This window comes from Heterodontus francisci, chromosome 11 (assembly GCF_036365525.1).
Source record: "Heterodontus francisci isolate sHetFra1 chromosome 11, sHetFra1.hap1, whole genome shotgun sequence".
Taxonomy (NCBI): domain Eukaryota; kingdom Metazoa; phylum Chordata; class Chondrichthyes; order Heterodontiformes; family Heterodontidae; genus Heterodontus; species Heterodontus francisci.
The window spans coordinates 108,452,008-108,474,913 of NC_090381.1; the positions used below are offsets into that span (position 1 = coordinate 108,452,008).

The window sequence follows — 22,906 nt, forward strand, 5'->3', positions numbered from 1 at the left end:
ATTTCTGATTGCGAAAGACAAAGTGATATGTATTTAAAACAGGTAACTAAACTTTAATCCATGAAGCCACAACTTTACGACTCCATTTTTCATAGGTTCAAAACAAAATTTCAACATTTTACAAGCACTGTATGTTTTATTCTAACGTTAAAATACATATAAATAAAGTGATTATAATAGCATTTACTTCAAGTGAATATTTTTTTTCAACCAAACTACATTACAAAGCTTTGGAGAGACAATTAAAGATCCTTGGAAGCCATTTTATCCATCATATGCTTCTTCGTATTCTTTTCTTTTTTCAGCAGGATAATATGACATTTAGGAGCAAAAATACAGACAAACAGTCCAAAGCTGGATGCCAAAATCGCAAACACTTCGACAGCTACGGTATATTTGCCAGGGGAGCTTATATAAGCTGGAATGAAAGTTATCCATACAGCGCAGAAGATAATCATACTAAAAGTGATGTGTTTAGCTTCGTTGAAATTGTTTGGAAGTCGTCGAGCTAGAAAAGCAACCACAAAACACACACAAGACAGAAATCCAATATAGCCGAGTACACAATAAAAAGCTATTGGCGACCCTACATTGCATTCAAAAACAATTATTTCGTTGTAATAATCATTGTTTTTTAGAGGATAAGGAGGCGATGTTCTTAGCCAAACGGTGCATATTAAGCATTGCACTAGAGTAAGGGCACAAACAGATAGGCGCTGCTGAATAGGTCCAAACCACCTCATCTTGTTATTACTGGGAAGGATTGCATTAAATGCCATCACCACAACAACTGTTTTACTCAAAACGCACGAAATACAAAGGACAAAAATGATACCGAATGCTGTGTGACGTAATATACAAGACCAAACGGAAGGTTCTCCAATGAATATAATTGAACACAGAAAACACAGAGTTAATGCAAACAGAAGCAGAAAACTTAACTCAGAGTTGTTAGCTCTAACAATAGGAGTATTTCGATAAATATAAAACAAAGCAAATACGCCGATCGTTATAGACGCTCCAAGCAATGCCAGTGACATCAAAATAATCCCCATCATATCGCTAAAAGAAAGAAATTCAATCTCCTTTAATATGCATTCGTCTCGTTGCCAATTAGACCGGTATTCCCATGGGCATTTAACGCAATCTGGTGAATCTAAACGAAAGGAAATTTTAAAAATGCACAGGGAACTGAATCTAGAAAAAACATATAGAACTATGTTTATACTAAATAATTAAGTTCTTAAATATTTCACCGGTAAGATTTCCTTTCCTTGCCGTTAATAGCACAACAAATGGAGCAAGGGCTTTTTCAATGTTTGCGTTTCAAGGAAAACCACAAAGGTTTCTTAAAATACATCTCCCTCGCTTTCATTTCTTTTAGGAATCAGAGGAAATCATCTCTCACCAAGCACACAACGACAACAAGCAATCCCCTGTTGGTTCTTACCAGTGATGTTACTAAATTCACCAGCAGCACATTTTATGCAGTCAAAGCAACAAACGGGTTGCCCTTTCCTTGGTGCTTTCCTCGTTCCACGGGGACAACTTTCGGAGCAAACTGCTCTCGGAACCTTATTATAAAGGAGAGAAAGTTTTTTTAATATGTGGTATTGAAAATGTCACTCCATCATTTAAGAAAAGTGAAAGAGAGAAAACCAGAAAATTATCCACCTGTCGGTTTTACATCGGTTGAGGGGAAGTTATTGGAATCTGTAATTAACCACAGAGTAACTGAGCACTTAAAGAAATTTGAGTTGATTGGAGAGCTCAACGTGGATTTGTAAAAAAGGTAGGTATGTCTAACAAGCCTTACAAAATTTTTGAGGATGTAATTAAAGTAGTAGACAGGGGAATGAAATAATGAAAAAGGCTAATGGAATGTTAACCCTTATACTTAAAGAGCTAGGCTTGTATTCCGTAGGGTATTGTCCTAACGGGTATTTGATTAACGTGCTTAGAAGTTTTAAAGTAATTGCTAGGGGAGATAGTGGGAATTTCATTTTTGCTGCTAGGAGAGACTAAGACATAAGTTCAAGTCCTATCGCGGCAGCTGAGGAATTTACATCCAGTTAATAAATAAATCTGGAACAAAAAAAAGTATCGGGAATAGTGACCATGTAACTACCAGATAGTTATAAAATACCTATCTGGTTTACTCATGTCCTTTAAGCAAGGAAATCTGCCTTCCTTACCCGGTTTGGCTGCAATGTCGGTCTCCAGACCTACACCAATATCGTTGACTCTTAAATGCCCTCTAAAATTGCCTGGTAAGCCATTCAGCTAAGAGTAATTAGAGCGGGGCAATAAATACTGCCCTAGCAAGCGACACACATGGAATCAATAAACAAATAGGGACATCATATTAAAATCAGAGCCAGACCATTTAGGAGAGAAGTTAGGATGTGCTTTTTCACGAAAAGGACCGAAGTACTGTGAAACCCTCTCCCTCAAAAAGTAGTAGATGCTAACTCAATGAATACTTTTAAATCTCAGATCGATAGGTTTTCACTCGCTACGGGTGTTAAGGGATATGGAAACAAGAAGGATGGAGTTAGGGCACAGATCACTCATGATCTCATTGAGTCACCCAGCAGGCTACATTGGCTGTATGGCCTACTCTGGTACCTACGTTATACAACTAACACTGTGCTACTCAATATAAACTCCATCGTCTGCTGCGAATGTCGTGCTGCTTTTATCTAGAATTTCAACAGCAAATATCACCAGTATCACTGGGAAAATAAGATTTCCTCTTCGTGAAGCAACCACAGTGCAAATGCGATTATATGTCTGAAGTAACATTACTTTACTATAACATAATTGGAGTTATCAATTTTATTTTCTTGATCTTTGAATGAAAGTATGAGCTTCACTTTATCCAGTGTGAAGCAAAGCTACACGGACCGGAGATGTAAAGATTTGCTGACACCCACTGGAAAATATTTGTCTGTCAGCTTATGAAGTAGATAGAATCTGATTCAGCTGTCTCAGTGCACATGGGTAATAGCTGCACAACAATCGCTGACAAGCCTCGTACACTGCTACTACCTCAGTTTTAGCAGAATGTGACTGGAAAGTGCCCAATATTATTTGGCATGGAGATAATAGGATAAGATTGACGGGGAAAAAAACAAAGTTTTTTTTGTTATTACACACCCAATAGATTATTTGTATATTAAAGAATATTTAAAATACAACTCTAATGTTCAAAAACCTAACCTTCAAAAATACAAAATGAAACACGAAGCCTTTTGCAATCGAAAATTGTTCTTTTTCACATGACGTATCATGGATATTTTAAATGGTAGCATCAGTTATAGTTCAAAGATCAATAAAAGAAAATGCATTCTCGTTGGTGATATTTCTTGTCATCACAATTTCTGGTCATGCTTTTCTATCAGCAGTTAAAATTATTAATTGCTTTGTCAATATTTTCCATGAGTTTAGACGAGTCAATTCCTTCTTTCTAAGTGTCAAGAAAAATAAGCATATGACGAAATCAGCCAGGTAATTGGACTATCCCATTGTATGTAGTTTTGTGACTTAGGGTTAGGAGTCTTGACAAAGCCAGGAGTGGAACACTCAGCATTGAAAAGGCAAACACAAAACACTGCACATAAAGGAATTCGGTGAAAGGGGAGTGAAACGCCACTGAGGGCGAATGTGATGATTTATTGGGTCAAAACAATACAAACTGAAAGAGGAATGCACCTTCTTTTGAACAAAAATTATTTAATTGTTCGTGGCCCCATTTCTAAGAAACACTCTAAGCAATTTCTCCCCGAAAAGTTTATTTAGGAGGCTGAATCAATAGTAGGTTCTCCGACTGGTTCAACTTTCCAAATAGATATTGCTTGGGAGACTCTCGACAACCGTGACATTTCCGAGCTCCTATTTGTTTCCAGTTAGCAGAGTGGAAGTCATACTTGCTGGCCAGTTGACATACTGGCTTACAACAAAGTTATCCGTTCAGAGCGAAATCATCATCGATATCATTCTGGAAATAGTCTCTCAGAATTTACCGCATAATTCACAAACGTAGAAGCAAAGGTAAACAACAGCCTAAACGTCTGAGACCAGAAATTCACTCGACAAAAGTGATAAAGTTATTGATGATAATATTTAACAATATGACATGGCCATACAATAAATTCCTTCAAATTTTGATAAAAGTGTCACTCTCTTTGAAAAAAAAAACATAATCAGCTATAACAGGCCAAGCGTTCATACGTATTAATTCAATGTGGGATTTCAAGACAAGTGAATCCAGGAAGATGTAATGTTGCTATTTTCGATCTTAACTACACCATTTGGCGCGGTGGTGTGATCTTAGTGTCCCTACCGTATTCTGACCTCCACTCCATACAATTGCTTCGTCCTTTATCACTAGTTCTTGTCCTGAGGGAGCTGATCCGTCATAGACTCCAACACCTACGATATCCACGCCGCCAGCAGCATTGGGCTGCCAGTTTACGATGTCGTATGCTGCAACTGGATCTCCATTTTGATCAAAATACATATTTTCCCCGATCTTGGTAGTGAAATTGACTGTTTTCATATAATGCAGAAGCTTTAAAATGGAATTAAGAATGGAGAAGTTGACAATACTTTATTAAGAAGGAAGTTTGAAACATTTAATATCACCTTTAACTCCTATACAGCCACCAATGCTTGAATTGAAACCAGTTTATAAATATACATATTTAAATTACGCAACTGTTAACAATATTTACCCCTTACCTGCCATGGTTGAAAACTTGAAATATTTGCACAACGTTTTTGTGGAAATGGTCCTCTTTCATGTTTACACGACAGCATGTTATGAAGAGCGTGGGCTATTGCGTATGTAGCTTTATATACGTTATAAGTAACCCTGTACTGCGAATCATTAGTAAATTCATTATATGCCATCAGCAAACTCTCTCTTCCAGTACATTCTTTCAACACAGCAGATGGCATTTTATCTGTTTTGTTTGCTGTTCTCATCAGTGTACAGTTGAAGGCTGATTCCCAAAACTTCTTAATGAAAAGATTGCCTGGATGCATAGAAGGGTGGACATCCATTAGAAATTCTTTCAGGCCTGGTATATCTACCTGACGAATTGCAACTCCGATTGTGCCAGACACAAAATCTCTGCTTTCTTCCTGAGGTAGCGATTGCATGGATACCCAAGCCTCGCTTCCTATCCATTGTAGACCTGTCACATTCTGTCGGACAATTTCATTCAATAAAATGGTCATTTCCGCAGGCGCAATGAACGCGACAACAACCTTGGTTGAGGATTTCTTTAGAGATTCTACGATTCTAAGTAACTTGTCTCTGTGATATGTTCTATGAATAGACTCAGAGAATGCAATACAAATGCCTAATTGTTGGATAGCTTCTGTGAACGCTTGCATCCCAAAGTTACCATAATCATCGTTGTTTTGAATGGTCCCGATCCATGTCCAGCCAAAGTGCTTTACGAGCTGGGCTAACGCCCTTGCCTGAAAATAGTCGCTTGGTATTGTTCTGAAAAACGATGGATATTCCTTCCTGTTACTTAGGCATGTACAGGTGGAAAAGTAGCTGACCTGTGGAAAATTAAAATTGGAGCATATTAAAATTTCCTAAATAGACTCTGATAATTCCTGTGACATGCAATATACTCTCGAGCATGTATTCTTCATTCAGTTCCAGAAAATTCTGGAAGCAGCCAGGTCAGATTACAGCTGTAAAAAAAAGTTTAAAGTTACAGAAAACACTAACAAAAGCTTAAAACTGAAATATAAACGTCTATTTCCTGGTCTTCACAGATTGTGAAAGAAACTGCTGAGTATGTTCAGCATTTTCGGTTTGGTTATAGATGTTTAGATTTTGGAGAATGTTGAGAGGACATCTACTAGAATAATACCAAGGATATGGGGCTTCAATACGTGGATAACACAGATACGCTGGGATTGTTCTCCCTAGAGTAGACCTAATAATTTGATATATACTCGAATGAGGAACATTGAAGGGCTAGGGGAAAAGAGCAAGGGATTAGGGTTAATTGGACAGCTCCCTCAAAAATCCGACATGTGCACGATGGCGTGAATAACCTCCTTCTGTGCAGAATGATTCTGTGATTCAAGCATCTTCAGTATTTTATATATTGTCCATTATTTCTTGTAATTCATTATTGACAGCGTAAATTGAAGTAAGGCTCGATGTAAAGAGCACGGCAACTTACATTCATGGTAACAAGTTTACCATTGAATAAGTCTCTTCAGCGACTTTTATTAGAAAGTTTCCTGCTGTGAAACAGCACTACAATAGAACTAGAAAGAGATCATACCAAGCTGAAGCCAGTAGGGCATATCGAATTAAAGGCAAAATACAGTAGCTACACATCAGATGAGTCTTATACAAGGGGGAGCACCCGAAACATGATGTTGAGATATGGAACAAGTTAGTGCTGAAGCGAAAGTAATATCTAACCAGTTAACTCTTCGTTACGTGAATTTAGAATCTTTCTTCATGGCACGCCAGTTTATTTTCAATATTTGTACATATATAAAAATAGATCGGAATAACAACACTGATACAATTCATTTAAAATATCTTTTAGATGTAAGAAAACATGTATTAACATAGGATTGCATCGACGTTTACAGCACAGAAACATCCCATTCGCCCCATAGGCCTGTGCCACCTTTTATGCTCCGCACGAGCCTCCTTCCACCTTACTTCATGTCACCCTAGCAATATATAATCTTTAGTTTAGTTTAGAGATACAGCACTGAAACAGGCCCTTCGGCCCACCGAGTCCACGCTAACCATCAACCACCTAATCCTACACTTATTCCATATTCCTACCACATCCCCACCTGTCCCTATATTTCCCTACCTATACTAGGAGCAATTGCTAATGGCCAATTTACCTATCAACCTGCACGTATTTGCCATATGGGAGGAAACCGGAGCACCCGGGGAAAACCCACGCAGACACAGGGAGAACTTGCAAACTCCACACAGGTGGTACCCAGAATTGAACGTGGGTCGCTGGAGCTGTGAGGGTGTGGTGCTAACCATTGTGCCGCTGTGCCACCCCAAATCTAATCTACTCCCTTCTCTCCGTGTACTTATCCTGTTTACCCTTAAATGCTCTTAAATGTACTGATGAAAGGTCACAGACCTGAAACGTTAACTCTGCTTCTCTCTCCGCAGATGCTGCCTCAGCTGCTGAGTATTTCCAGGACTTTCTGTTTTTGTTTCAGATTTCCAGCATCTGCAGTATTTTGTTTTTATAATCCGCTTAAATGCATCGATGCGATTCACCACAACAATTCCATATGGTAGTGAGCTCAAAATTCTTATCACCATTTGAGGAAAGAAGTTTCTCCTAAATTCTTTATTGGATTCATTATGGACTATCTTATTTTTGTGGTCCCTAGTTTTGGACTCTTCCACAAGAATCATGGAATCATAGAAAGCTTATGTCACAGAAAGAGGCCCCTTGGCCCATCGTGCCTGTTCTGGCTGAATAAAGCTACCCAGGCTCATCCCACTTTCTAGCATTTAGTCCGTAGCCATGCAGATCATGGCACACTATCCAGGCCCCTCACAACTTTGCACACCTCAATCAAATCCCTCCTCAGCCTCCTCTGTTCCAAGGAGAACAACCCCAGTCTATCTAATCTGTCCTCATAGCTGCAATTTTCTACTGCTTGCAACATCTTCATAAATCTCCTCTCTACCCTCTCGAGTCTGATTGAATCCTTTCTGTAATGAGATGACCAGAATCGCACACTGTACTCAAGTTGTGGCCTAACTAATGTTTTACATAGCTCCAGCATAAACTCCCTACTCTAATATTCTATTCTTCATCTAATAAAGGAAAGGATTCCATACCGGAAAACTTCATCAACCTTGCTTCCAATTTCCACCCTTCTGTCATTTTCAACTGGTTCATCTCAGGCACTTCCTTCCCCTTCCTCGATTTTTCTGTTTCCATATCTGGGTATAGGCTATCTATTAATATTCATTATAAGCCCACCAATACCCACAGCTACCTCGACTACATATCCTCACACCGTGCCCCCTGTAAAAACTCCATGACATTCTTTAAGTTGCTCTATCTCTGATGCATCTGTTCGGATGATGCCAGCTTTGACAACAGCGCTTCTGATATGTCTCACTTTTTCCTCAGCCGAGGATCCCCCCCGCCCACCCCCGCCCCGGAAATAAAACTGTGCTTGATGGGGCCCTCAACCATGTACGACCCATTTCCTGCACTTCTGCCCTCACCCCTTCCCCCTCTCAGAACCATGGCAAGGTTCCCCTTGCCCTCACTTTCCACCCAATCAGCTTCCACATCTAAAGGATCATCCTCCACCATTTCCACCACCTCCAGCATGATGCCACCACCAAACACATCTTCCACTCCCCTCCCGTGTCAGCATTTCAAACTGATCATTCTCTCCATAACACCTGGTACACTCCTCCATCACCCCCAACACCTTCCCCCCTTCCCATGGCACTTGCTCATTCTCCTCACCATCCAAGGCCGAAATTTTCCTTCCAAGTTAAGCAACAATTTATTTGTACTTCTTTCAATTTAGTCTACTGTATTCTGTGCTCACAATGTGACTGCCTCTACACTGGGGAGACCAAACACAGATTGGGTGACCGCTTTGTGAAACAGCTCTACTCAGTCCACAAGCATGGCCCTGAGCTTCAGGTTGCTTGCCATTTTAATTCACCACCGCCCCTCCTCCCCCCAGTCGGCCACCCCCTCCCCACCGCATCAACCCCCCCCCCCCCCCCCCACCCCATCCCCTGCTCCCATGCCAACATTTGTGCTTTGGCCTGCTGCAGTGTTCCAGTGAACCTCAACACAAGCTGGAGGATCAGCACTTCATTTTCCGATTAGGCACTCTACAGCCTTCTGGACTCAGCATTGAGTACAAAAATTTCACAGCATGATATTTTTTAAAATTTTATTTTTTCTGTTTTATTTTATTTTATTTTTAATCATGTTCCTGTTGTAAACTTGTTTTTCAGCTTTTTACTTTTGGACAGGCTGTTCATTATTCTGCTATTAACACTCTCTCTGGATTAATGCTGTCTTTTCATACAACCATTAGCACTTCCTTTGCCTTTGTTCCATGACACCTTTGTTATTTAATCTCTCCTGCCCTCTGCCCTATCCCAGACCTTCCCGTCTGTTCTTCTTCCCCCCTTCCCCTTTTCACTTCCTCAAAGCCCTATACATTTCTAACCTTTGCCAGTTCTCATGAAAGGTCACAGACCAGAAACGTCAACTCTGTTTCTCTCTCCACAGATACTGCAGACCTGCTGAGTATTTCCAGCGCTTCCTGTTTTTATTAAGGATTCCAAATGCTTTCTTAACCACCTTATCAGCCTGACGTGCTACCTTTAGGGATCTGTGGACATACACTCCTAGATCCCTCACTTTCTTTACACCAGTCAGTATCCTCCCATTTATTGTGCATTTCTTTGTCTTGTTTGACCTCCCCAAATGCATCACCTCGGACTTCCCTGGCTTAAATTCCATTTGCCACTTTTCTGCCTACCTGACCAGTTCATTGATAGCTTCATGTAGTCTACAAATATCCTCCTCAAAATCAACCACCTGGTCAATTTTTGTTCCGTCTGAAAACTTTTTGATCATTCAGCTTCATTTACCTACAAATCATTAGCATATATCACAAAAATTAGGAAACCTGGTACTGAGCCCTGCAGAACTCCACTGGAAACAGCCTTCCAATCGAAAAAACACCCTCAACAACTACCCTTTGTTTCCTGTCACTGAGCCAATTTTTTTGTCCAGCTTGCTACATTCCCCTGGATCCCATGGGCTTGTATTTATTTTAACCAGTCTGCCATGTGGGGCTTTGTCAACCGCCCTGCTAAAATCTATGTAGACCACATCAACTACTCTACCCCCATAAATCCTCCTTGTTACTTTCTCAAAAAATGCCATCAAGTTAGTCAGACACGACGTTCATTTAACAAATCCGTACTGAATCTCCTCGATTATTATTTATTTAGAGATACAGCACTGAAACAGGCCCTTCGGCCCTCCGAGTCTGTGCCGACCATCAACCACCCATTTATACTAATCCTACACTAATTCCATATTCCTACCACATCTCCACCTGTCCCTATATTTCCCTACCACCTACCTATACTAGGGGCAATTTATAAAGGACAATTTACCTATCAACCTGCAAGTCCTTTGGCATATGGGAGGAAACCGGAGCACCCAGAGGAAACCCACGCAGACACAGGGAGAACTTGCAAACTCCACACAGGCAGGACCCAGAGTTGAACCCGGGTCGCTGGAGCTGTGAGGCTGCGGTGCTAACCACAGCCTTTTGAAGTGACATAGGTAGGAAAACATGTTGTGAAGAGGACATAATTAGGTCGCAGGACTTGTATAGGTAAGTTGAGTGAGTGGGCAAAAGGCTGGAAGATGGAGAATAATGATGGAAAATGTGAAGTTGTTCACTTTGGCAGGAAGAATAAAAAAGCAGAGTATTACTTAAGCAGAGAATGACTGCAGAAATCCGAGGTGCAGAGGAATCTAGGTGTTCTAGTGCATGAGTCACAAAAAGTTAGTATGCAGGTACAGCAAGTAATAAATAAGGCTAATGGAATGATATCCTTTACTATGAGTGGAATTGAAAATAAAAGTAAGCATGTTATGCTTCAGTTATACAGGGCATTGTTGAGACCACATCTCGAATACTGTGCACAGTTTTGGTCTCCTCATTTAAGGAAGGATGCGAATGCTTTGGAGGTGGTTTGGAGGAGGTTTACTCGGATTGATACCTGGAATAAGCGGGTTGTGTTATGAGGAAAGTTTGGACCGACTGGGCTTGTTTTCACTGGGGTTTAGAAGAGTGAGGAAAGACTTGATTGAAGTATACAAGATCCTGAATGGTTTTGACAAGGTGGATGCAGAAAGCATGTTTCCTGTTGTGGGTGAGTCCAGAACTAGGGGCACTGTTTGATATTAGGGGTCACCCTTTTAGGAAAGAGACGAGGAGAAATGTTTTCTCTCAGAGGGTTGTGTGACTTTGGAATTCTCTGCCTCAGGAGGTAGTGGAGGCGTGATCATTGAATATTTTTATGGCGGAGTGAGATAGAGTCTTGTTAGGCAAGGGAATCAAAGATTATCGGGGGTAAATGGGAGGGTAGAATACGACACAGAAACAGATCGGTCATGATCTTATTGAATGGCGGAGCAGGCTCGACTGGCCGAAAGCCTACTTCTGCTCCTAATTCATATGGTTATATGGTCGAATGGACAGTTTATCCTGCTTCTCAAAATTGATTCCAATAATTTACCCACTACTGAGGTTAGACTGTCCAGACTATAAATATTCGATCTATCCCTCGCTCCCTTTTCAAACAAAGGTACAACGTTAGCAGATCTCCAACCTTCCAGCACCAAACCTGTATCCAGTGTGGATTGGAAAACGATGGTCAGACCTTCTGTTATCTCCTTCCCGACTTCTTGCCTGGTAATTTATAAATTTTCATGGATACCAATCCCTTCAATACTTCCTCTTTCCCGATGTTCATCACATCCAATACTCAAACTCTTCCTCCTTAACTGCAATGTCTGCATCCTCCCCCACATCTTCTTCCTCCAGACATAGGTTACCTTTTTGATCTTTTATGGGTTCTACTCTTTCCTTAGCTATCCTCTTACTCATAATGTATTGATAAAACAGCTTTGGATACTCCTTGATTTCACTTTCCAATATTCTTTCATGCACTCTCTTTGCATTCCTAATTTCCTTTTTGATTTCAAACCTCCACTTTTAATATTCCTCTCGGCTTTCTGTAGTATTGAGGTCTCGGTATCTGACAAGCTTTTCTGCCTTATCATGCCCTCAAAGCTTCCTGACATCCAGGGTGCTTTAGATTTGGACATCCAACCCTTTTCTTTGTGGGACCATGTTTACTCTGAAGCCCTTGAATCTCCCCTTTGAATGCCTCCCACTGCTCTGACACTGATTTACCTTCAAATAGCTGTTTCCAGCGAGCGTGAGATAGAGGTACAAATATGTAAACAGATTATGGAAAGTTGTAGGAGCAACAGGTTGGTGGTGATAGGAGATTTTAATTTTCCCAACATTGACTGGGATTCACTTAGTGTTAGAGGTCTAGATGGAGCAGAATTTGTAAGGACCATCCAGAAGGGTTTTCTAGAGCAGTATGTAAATAGTCCTACTCGGGAAGGGACCATACTGGATCTGGTGTTGCGGAATGAGCCCGGCCAGGAGGTTGAAATTTCAGTAAGGGACTACTTTGGGAATAGTGATCACAATTCCGTAAGTTTTAGAATACTCATGGACAAAGATGAGAGTGGTGCTAAAGGAAGAGTGCTAAATTGGGGGAAGGACAACTATACCAAAATTCGGCAGGAGCTGCGCAATGTAGATTGGGAGCAGCTGTTTGAAGATGAATCCACATGTGATATGTGGGAGGCTTTTGAAGAGAAGTTGATTAGCGTGCAGGAGAGACATGTTCCTGTGAAAATGAGGGATAGAAATGGCAAGATTAGGGAACCATGGATGACAGGTGAAATTGTGAGACTAGCTAAGAGGAAAAAGGAAGCATACATAAGGTCTAGGCGGCTGCAGAAAGACGAAGCTTTGGAAGAATATCGGGAATGTAGGACCAATCTGAAACGAGGAATTAAGAGGGCTAAAAGGGGTCATGAAATATCTTTAGCAAACAGGGTTAGGGAAAATCCCGAAGCCTTTTATTCATATATAAGGAGCAAGAGGGTAACTAGAGAAAGGATTGGCCCACTCAAGGACAAAGGAGGAAAATTATGCGTGGAGTCAGAGAAAATGGGTGAGATTCTAAACGAGTACTTTGCATCGGTATTCACCCAGGAGAGGGACATGACGGATGTTGAGGTTAGGGATAGATGTTTGATTACTCTAGGTCAAGTCGGCATAAGGAGGGAGGAAGTGTTGGGTATTCTAAAAGGCATTAAGGTGGACAAGTCCCCAGGTCCGGATGGGATCTATCCCAGGTTACTGTGGGAAGCGAGAGAGGAAACAGCTGGGGCCTTAACAGATATCTTTGCAGCATCCTTAAACACGGGTGAGGTCCCGGAGGTCTGGAGAATTGCTAATGTTGTCCCCTTGTTTAAGAAGGGTAGCAGGGATAATCCAGGTAATTATAGACCGGTGAGCCTGACGTCAGTGGTAGGGAAGCTGCTGGAGAAGATGCTGAGGGATAGGATCTATTCCCATTTGGAAGAAAATGGGCTCATCAGTGATAGGCAACATGGTTTTGTGCAGGGAAGGTCATGTCTTACCAACTTAATAGAATTCTTTGAGGAAGTGACAAAGTTGATTGATGAGGGAAGGGCTGTAGATGTCATATACATGGACTTCAGTAAGGCGTTTGATAAGGTTCCCCATGGTAGGCTGATGGAGAAAGTGAAGTCGCATGGGGTCCAGGGTGTACTAGCTAGATGGATAAAGAACTGGCTGGGAAACAGGAGACAGAGAGTAGCAGTGGAAGCGGGTTTCTCAAAATGGAGACATGTGACCAGTGGTGTTCCACAGGGATCCGTGCTGGGACCACTGTTGTTTGTGATATACATAAATGATTTGGAGGAAAGTATAGGTGGGCTGATTAGCAAGTTTGCAGACGACACTAAGATTGGTGGAGCAGCAGATAGTGAAGGGGACTGTCAGAGAATACAGCAGAATATAGATAGACTGGAGAGTTGGGCAGAGAAATGGCAGATGGAGTTCAATCCGGGCAAATGCGAGGTGATGCATTTTGGAAGATCCAATTCAAGAGTGAACTATACAATAAATGGAAAAGTTCTGGGGAAGATTGATGTACAGAGAGATTTGGGTGTTCAGGTCCATTGTTCCCTGAAGGTGGCAACGCAGGTCAATAGAGTGGTCAAGAAGGCATACGGCATGCTTTCCTTCATCGGACGGGGTATTGAGTACAAGAGTTGGCAGGTCATGTTACAGTTGTATAAGACTTTGGTTCGGCCACATTTGGAATACTGCGTGCAGTTCTGGTCGCCACATTACCAAAAGGATGTGGATGCTTTGGAGAGGGTGCAGAGGAGGTTCACCAGGATGTTGCCTGGGATGGAGGGCGCTGGCTATGAAGAGAGGTTGAGTAGATTAGGATTATTTTCATTAGAAAGACAGAGGTTGAGGGGGGATCTGATTGAGGTGTACAAAATCATGAGAAGTATAGACAGGTTGGATAGCAAGAAGCTTTTTCCCAGAGTGGGCGATTCAATTACTAGAGGTCACGAGTTCAAAGTGAGAGGGGAAAAGTTTAAGGGGGATATGCATGGAAAGTTCTTTAGGCAGAGGGTGGTGGGTGCCTGGAATGCGTTGCCAGCGGAGGTGGTAGACGCGGGCACGATAGCGTCTTTTAAGATGTATCTAGACAGATAGATGAATGGGCAGGAAGCAAAGAGATACAGACCCTTAGAAAATAGGCGACAGGTTTAGATAGAGGATCTGGATCGGCGCAGGCTTGGAGGGCCGAAGGACCTGTTCCTGTGCTGCAATTTTCTTTGTTCTTTGTTCTCTATTGATAAATCACTTCTCAGCTTCGTAAAATTGCCCTTTCTCTAATTTAGAACTTTGGAACTGCTCTATCTCTGTCCTTTTAACCAATTATGTTAAAAATAACTGAATTGTAATCACTGCGACCAAAATGCTCTCCCTGCCAATCTACAACCTGCCCTGCTTCAATACCTAAAAGCAAGTCCAGAACCGCCCTGTACTGTTGGACTTGCTACATACTGCCCAAAAAGGTTCTCCTGAATGCACCTTAAGAATTCTGTTCCCTCCATTATTTTCACACAGAAACTATCCCAGTTAATATTAGGGTAGTTAAAATCCCCTACTATTACTGCCCCATTGTTTCTGCACTTCTCAGAGATTTTCCGACATATTTGCTCTTCTATCTCCCGCTGAATGTTTTGGGGTACATTGTACACTTCCAGCAGTGTGACTGACTATTTGTGCTCCTAAGCTCAATCCATATGGCTTCAATTGATGATCCCTCTAACATGTCATCCCTCCTCATAGCTGTAATTGTTACACCAAGCAAAATTGCAAGCCCCTCCCATTTTAGTCCCCCTCTCTATCTTGCCTGAAAACGCTGTAACCAGGAAAGTTGGGCTGCCATTCCAATTCCTCTTTAATTGATGTTTCTGTAATAGCTATATCATACTGCCACTTTTTTTATCGGTGCCCTCAGATCATCTGCGCCACACAAGTGGCAGGCAATGACCATTTCCAACAAGAGAGAATCTAACCATTTCCCCTTGACATTCAATGGCATTGCCATCGCTAAATCACCCCTCTATCAACATCCTCGAGACTACCATTGACCAGAACCTGAGTTAGAGTTGCCATATAAATACCGTGACTACAAAAGCAGGTCAGAGGCTAGGAATCCTGAACGAGTAACTCACCTCCTGACTCCCCAAAGCCTGTACACCATCCACAAGGCACAAATCAGGAGTGTGATGGAATACTCTCCACTTGCCTGGATGGGTGCAGCTCCAACAACACTCAAGAAGCTCGACACCATCCAGAACAAAGCAGCCCTCTTGATTGGCACACCATCCACAAACATTCACTCCCTCCACCACCGATGCACAGTGGCAGCAGTGTGTACCATCTACAAGATGCACTGCAGCAATTCACCAAGGATCCTTAGACAGAAACTTCCAAACTCACGACCTCTACCATCTCGAAGGACAAGAGCAGCAGATGCATGGGAACATCATCTGCAAATTCCCGTCCAAGTCACACACCATCCTGACTTGGAACTATATCACTGTTCCTTCACTGTCGCTGGGTCAAAACCCTGGAACTCCCTTCCGAACAGCACTGTTGGTGTACCTACCTCACATGGACCGCAGCGGTTCAAGAAGGCAGCTCATTACCACTTTCTCAAGGGTAATTAGGGATGGGCAATAAATGCTGACATAGCCAGTGACGCCCACATCCATGAATGAATTTAAAAATCTGCTTTATTTGCTATATTGCTTGCATTGAAGCATATGCCCTTGAACACTGCCATACTCTTTTGTTTAAACTTTATTTCCTTTGTTTCCTCTGCCTTCTGGAAGCACTCACTAATCTTCTGCCTTTCGTTTCTACTTCTGATGTTTCCCCTTCTGAGTCTATACTCAGATTCCCATCCCCCTGCCAAAATAGTTTAAACTCTCCCCAACAGGACTGGCAAACTTCCCGGCAAGGATATTTGTCCAAGAAACATCTTCTCTAGATCTACGCTATCGAAGCCTTTTAAAGGCTTCAATCAGGTCACCTTTCCGCCTTCTGTTTTCCAGATAAAAAAGCCCCAAACTGTTCAGTCTTTCCTGATAGATTAAGAAATCAATAGTTGAATAATGTCATTATTGTTAGCAGTTCTTTGTCTATGTTTTGTTGAATTTAATCATAATTTAGACATAAAGCAAAAAGTATTACTTATCAAATTGCAGCAAGTGCAGTTTTCTAAAAAATAAAGCTGTTCTCCACTGCAGGTATTAGTATTAGCGTTTAAATATACTTGCATCAAGAAATAGTCTCCATGAAATTAATGTGGAATAATTAAAATTGTACTCTAATACTCTGACAATAAATGGAAATAATGCATTGCTTTGACATTGTGTTTGCTCTACTTTTAGCTATCATCATTGACCAATAAATATCTTACCATAGGAATCCTGAATGGACCGATTAAGGTGGCCATTGCTACAGACTGTGAGGATCCAGTGTCGCCGACAATGGCAGAGACCCTGGAGGACTTTTTGCAAGCAAAATTGAAAGACGCATCTTCCCCTCTGTTTAAAAACTCAAACGTTGATTTTAGAGTTAAAGGAGGCATGGTACAAGTATCATAAATCTGGTATCCCAGTGTGACATTAGGAAGCAGCCTCGGGTTCTTGTTGATTTCTTCAATGGCGAAAATCATCGCCAGCACAAAGCGAAAACCTCTGAACCAAAAGCTGCAGATAAAATAAATTGTGTTTTTTTTTACATTTCAGAGAGTTGATAATATCATTAATTTATTTAATACCAGCAGTGTCTGAACTGATAGCCTTTAACGAGCGACTCATCTTATTTTTGAGACATTGCATTCAATAATTTAATAATTCCTTTTAAGGCGCACCGCAAGCAAAAACTTCACAAAGTAGGCAGTTACTTATGCATAATTGTTTTTAAAAGGCAATGCTCAAATAGAGGTTTTTGCATACTTGTTTGATGTTGAACTGCTCTACACTTATATATAAATTGCCATTCCTTTTTGAAGCTTCTTTAAAGCATGGAACGGCAATGGTTTTACTTTATCATTGCATTCATTAAATAAAAACATAGTGGAGGAACAATTCACTGTTGAAATAATACAATTAACATGTTGTTCTTAGAGTTCACTCTCTAACCCCAATTCATTTCATGTTTCTGGAAACTACAAACACGAGCAGCCAGTTATGAATTTTGATTGTCCCGTCCTTCGTCCTTTTATATCTACCACATTTGGGTTCATTATCTCCTCTAATCACAACTGCAATGGGCAGATCTCTTGCAATACAAACGCTCCATCCAATGGTTCATTTATTATATCAAACGTGTACTTTCTCCCCAGCGAATCTGAAGTGTCATAATTTTTCTCGATGGTTTTACCACGCGGCACACTGCCCCATATCCTCTTACCACCCCCACCACCACCATCAACTAGAAATATGATTGTAGCACAAACACCAAGTTCCCCAAGCATTCCGACAGTAACAATCCCGAAACCCGGAGTTATCTGTTTCCTTTGAAAATACACATTGCAGCTTCCAACAGTGAAAATCGAGCGAGCTTTTTTGAATAAAAACAGAAATCTGGCAGCAATTTAACTACATCTGGATTTAATAAGAATTTCTAATAATTTCCAAAATCCAGGAATACTATTTTTTCAATTCTTATGACTAAATCGCCAAAACAATCAAACTTACACTTTGCTCAAAAAGTGCTCCAGTGAGCTAAATACACGTGATTCTCCGATTTTAACTCTGTGCAAGTGAATGGGATTTGAATGAGATCAAATCTCGCTATGTCTCAGTTCAACCTCAATAATGGTGGGTCTAACGAATTGTTATTAACCCGTTTTGTTTTTTAAAGCGGCTTCATTATTTTCCCGAGAAATGCGCAATATGTATCTCAAAATTAAAATCACACAATACGGCATCAATGGTTACATCAGAGACTAACACACATCTTCTCCTGTTCATCTAATGATAGAGCGAATGCTGGAAAACGGTGAGGTAGTACAATCTGTTAGGTTACACAAAGAGCTCATTCATTCTCAACACAACATTCGCAAAGTTAGAAATGGTAGAGCACACACAAGCTCTCACTGACTTTCTGCATTTTACTGCTTCTGGCTGTCTTTGAAAGGTAAGATCCAGCCGATCAACATTCAAGTGCACACTGAAAACTCCGCCGATAGCAATGTCACCTTCCTTAGACAAGCCAACCAAGTCATCGGTCCCCCAAGTTTTGCAGGTTGGTTCATTCTTCATCAATATAGAAGCAAGGGATAACGGTAAGATGCCCGACAAAATGAAATGCATCATTAGCATTCAACATAACTCTGTTTCATAGAACGATCAACTGTGTTTATATATTGCTTCATGTAATGACAATCTGTCAACTAGCTATAAATAGATTTATATTATAACACTCAAACTCCCTACAGAAAACAAGTAATGTCTTCACGTTGCCTGGGGTGTAGAAGCAGAGTGTGAAGGAACAAATTATAATGATACCGTTCTGCCATGAAATGAAAAGTTAGACTTTTGCCGTTCTTGTTCAATTGTAACTTAGCCAACAAAGGGTTTCTAATAATTGTATATTATACTAACAGTTAGGAATAATTATTCTTCATAATGCGTATTTCAAAGCAAACTTGATAAAAAAAAAATTGTACTTAACAATAGGAAAGGAAACTTTCTTTAAGGTATGTAGCTTAGGTACAGTGGTCACTCTATTTCATCCACAATGACATTTTGATGAGTTCCGAACATGGATAGATTGGAATATTAATTCCTTGTATTCTTTTAAATTTTTAACGCAATAATGAGTAGTAAGCGACAAGAGAGTATGTAAGTGATTGACACCTGTACTTTATTTACAGGCATTGTAAGAAAATATGAAATAGGAGCCTATTCCGAGTCTGCTATGCCATTTAATAGGATTATGGCTAAACCGATATGTCAGCTGCATCTTCCTGCACTATCCACAGATTACTTCATAGCCTAAGCATCCGAAAATCTGTTAGTCTCTTACTTGAATATACTGAAATACTGGGCATCTACAGTCCTCTGGGGCAGATAATTCCGTAAGTTCAGAACCCTTTGAGCCCTCATCTCAGTCCTAAATATTGCAACCATTACTCTGAGACTGACCCCTGTTTCCAGACATCTGCAGCCCGGGAAAATATCTGCCCCCAGCATCTACCCTGTCAAGCCCCTTCAGACTTTTATGTTTCAATAAGTTTGCCTCTCATTTTTCTAAACTCCAGATAACATAGGACTAGACTGCTCAATCTCACCTCATAGGACACTTCGCTCATCACAGGAATCAGTCCAGTGAAACCTCATTGCACTCCATCTAAGATAAACATATCCCTTTTCAATTAAGGAGACCAAACCTGTACACCATACTCTAGGTGTGGTCTCATCAAGACCCATATAACTGCAATATAACTTTTTTATCCTTACACCCCATGCCCTTAGAAATAAAGGCTAACATACTATTTGCATTCCTAATTTCTTTCTGTGCCTGCATGTTAACTTTGAATGATACATGTATACGGGCCAATCAGTTCAACCTAGGTGGTGGGAAAGATTTTAGAAACAATGATACAGAGCAAAATTAACAGTCACTTGGGCAAATGTGGATTAGTTAAGGAAAGCCAGCACGGGTTTGCTCAGGGTTTGGTAAACTTTAACGAACTTGTTTGAGATTTTTGATGAGGGAGCAGAGAGGGTGGGTGAGGGTAATGCGGTTGATGTGGTGTACATGGACTTCCAAAAGGCATTTGGTAAAGTGCCACATAACAGGCTTCTCAGCAAAGTTAACCCCATGGAATAAATGGGACAGTAGCAGCATGGATACGAAATTGGCTGAGTGACAGGTAGCAGACTAGTTTTGAACAGTTGTTTCTGGACTGGAGGAAATTATATAGTGGGGTTCCTCAGCGCGCAGGACATAATTTTAAAATCTGTGGATGAAACAAAACTTGGCAGATTTGTGATTTGTGAGGATAGTGATAAACTTCAAGAGGACATAGACAGGCTGGTGGAATGGGTGGACAAGTGGCAAATGAAATTTAATGCAGTGAAATGTGAAGAGATTCATTTTGGTAGGAAGAATGACAAGAGCTTGTTTAAATTAAAGGGTACAATTCTAAAGTGGGTACAGGAGCAGAAGGACCTGGGGGTACATGTGCACAAATCATTGAGTGTTACATGGCAGGTTAAGAAAGCGTTTAATAAAGGATATGGGATCCTGGGCTTTATAAATAGAGGCATAGTGTACAAGAAAAGGAAGTTATGATAAACCTTTATAAAACACAGGTTCCGTCTCATCTATAGGATTGTGCCTAGTTCACTACACTTTCAGAAGGATGTTAAGGCATTAGAGAGGGTGCAGAAAAGATTCACAAGAATGGTTCCAGGGATGAAGAACTTCAGTTACGTGAATTGTTTGGAGAAGCTTGGGCTGTTCTCTTTGAAGAGAAGACTAAGAGTAGATTTGATAGAGGTGTTAAAAGTCATGAGGAGTCTGGACAGAGTAGATGGGAAGAAACTGTTACCATTGGCAGAAGAATACAGAATCAGAGGACACCGATTTAATGTGATTGGCAAAAGAAACAAGGGTGGCGTGAGGAAAAACGTTTTTACACAAAAAATGGTTAGGATCTGGAATACACTGCATGAGAATGTAGTGGAGGCAGATTCCATCAAGGCCTTCAAAAGAGAACTGAATAATTATCTTGAGAAAAACAAGTCTAACTTCAGTGGTTGCGAAAATATTGGTAAAAATACTGAGTGACAGTATTAATCTCCAGTTGGAGAGGCAGGGATTAACCAGGGATAGTCAACATGGCTTTGTCAGGGGGAGATCGTGTCTGACTAACTTGATTGAATTTTTTGAGGCGGTGACAAAATGTGTAGATGAGGATAAAGCAGTTGTGTAGTCTATATAGACTTGATTAAGGCTTATAATAAGGTTCCACATGGGAGATTGGTTAAGAAGGTGAGAGCCCATGGGATCCATGGCAATGTGGCAAATTGGATCCAAAATTGGCTTAGTGGAAGGAGGCAGAGGGTAATGGTCAAGGGTTGTTTTTGCGAGTGGAAGCCTTTGGTGTACCACAGGGATCGGTGCTGGGACCCTTGCGGCTTGTAGTGTACATTACTGATTTAGATGTGAATATAGGAGGTATGATCAGTAAGATCGCAGATGACCCAAAAATAGGTGGTGTCATAAATAGCGAGGAGGGAAGACTTAAATTACAGGACGATACAGATGGGCGGGAAAGATGGGCTGAGCAGTGGCAAATGGAATTTAGTCCTGAGAAGTGTGAGGTGATGCATTTTTGGAGTACCAACAAGACAATGAAATAGACAATGGATGGTAGGACCCTAGGAAGTACAGAGGGTCAGATGGACCTTGGTGTACTTGTCCATAGATCACTGAAGGCAGCAGCACAGGTAGATAAGGTGGTTAGGAAAGCATATGGGATACTTGCCTTAATTAGCCAAGGCATAGAATTTAAGAGCTGGGAGGTTATGATGGAGCTATATAAAATGCTAGTTAGGCCACAGCTGGAGTACTGTGTACAGTTCTGGTCACCACATTATAGGAAGGATGTGATTCCACTGAAGAGGGTGCAGAAGAGATTCACCAGGATGTTGCCTGGGCTGGAGCATTTCAGCTATCAAGAGAGACTGGAAAGGCTATGGTTGTTTTCCTTAGAGCAGAGAAGGCTGAGGGGAGATATGATTGAGGTATACAAAATTATGAGGGGCATTGATAGGTTAGATAGGAAGAAACTTTTTCCTTTAGCGGAAGGGCATAGATAACCAATGGGCATAGAGTTAAGGTAAGGTGCAGGAGGTTTAGAGTGGATTTGAGGAAAACAATTTTCACCCAGAGGGTGGTTGGAATCTGGAACACACTGTCTGAAGAGGTGGTAGAGGCAGGAACGATCACAACATTTAAGAAGTATTTAGATCAGCTCTTGAAACGCCTAGCATACAAGGCTACGGGCCAAGTGCTGGAAAATGGGATTAGAATAGTTAGGTGCGTGATGGCTGTCACAGCCACGATGGGCTGAAGGACCTGTTTCTGAACTGTATAACTCTATGATTTCATGACTCTCTGACAGGGTCCTGGATGTATAGATGCAAAGTCATTGAATGTGGCAGAACGTGTAGAGAGAGCGGTTAATAAAGCATACAGTATCCTGGGCTTTATTAATAGGGGCATAGAGTACAAGAGCAAGGAGGTTTTGTTGAACCTATATAAGGCACTAATTCGGCCTCAGCTGGAGTATTGTGTCCATTTCTGGGTGCCACAGTAAAGGAAAGATGTGACAGGATTGGAGAGATTGCAGAAAATATTCACGAGAATGATTCCAGTGATGAGCAACTTCAATTATGAAAATAGATTGGAGAAGTTGGGACAATTTTCTTTGGAGAAGAGAAGGCTTAGAGGTGATTTGATAGAAGTATTCAAAATCATGAGGAGTCAGGAAAGAGTAGATAAGGAGAAATTTTTCCCATGCATGAAAGGATCAAGAACGAAAGGGCACAGGTTTAATGTAATTGGC

The 22,906-nt window shown here is 41.1% G+C and overlaps 1 protein-coding gene across 1 annotated transcript; it reads right to left on the bottom strand.

The window, feature by feature from the left end:
• Window positions 1-242: 242 nt before the first annotated feature.
• Window positions 243-17,020, bottom strand: LOC137374956 (extracellular calcium-sensing receptor-like). The gene is made up of 5 exons (XM_068041569.1): window positions 16,736-17,020; window positions 4,744-5,577; window positions 4,346-4,573; window positions 1,451-1,574; window positions 243-1,156 (listed from the first exon to the last, which is right to left on the bottom strand). The coding sequence occupies exons 1-5, from the start codon at window positions 16,991-16,993 to the stop codon at window positions 243-245; spliced, it is 2,358 nt and encodes a 785-aa protein (XP_067897670.1). The 5' UTR covers window positions 16,994-17,020.
• Window positions 17,021-22,906: the final 5,886 nt, after the last annotated feature.

Excerpts from the sequence above, each read along its gene's own strand:
- LOC137374956 (XM_068041569.1), bottom strand. The coding sequence starts at position 16,993 with ATGATTTTCGCCATTGAAGAAATCAACAAGAACCCGAGGCTGCTTCCT. Across the intron at positions 5,578-16,735 it reads GTCCATTCAGGATTCCTATG|GTCAGCTACTTTTCCACCTG; the intron begins GTAAGATATTTA and ends AATTTTCCACAG. Across the intron at positions 1,575-4,345 it reads GGAGTGGAGGTCAGAATACG|GTTCCGAGAGCAGTTTGCTC; the intron begins GTAGGGACACTA and ends CTTTATAATAAG.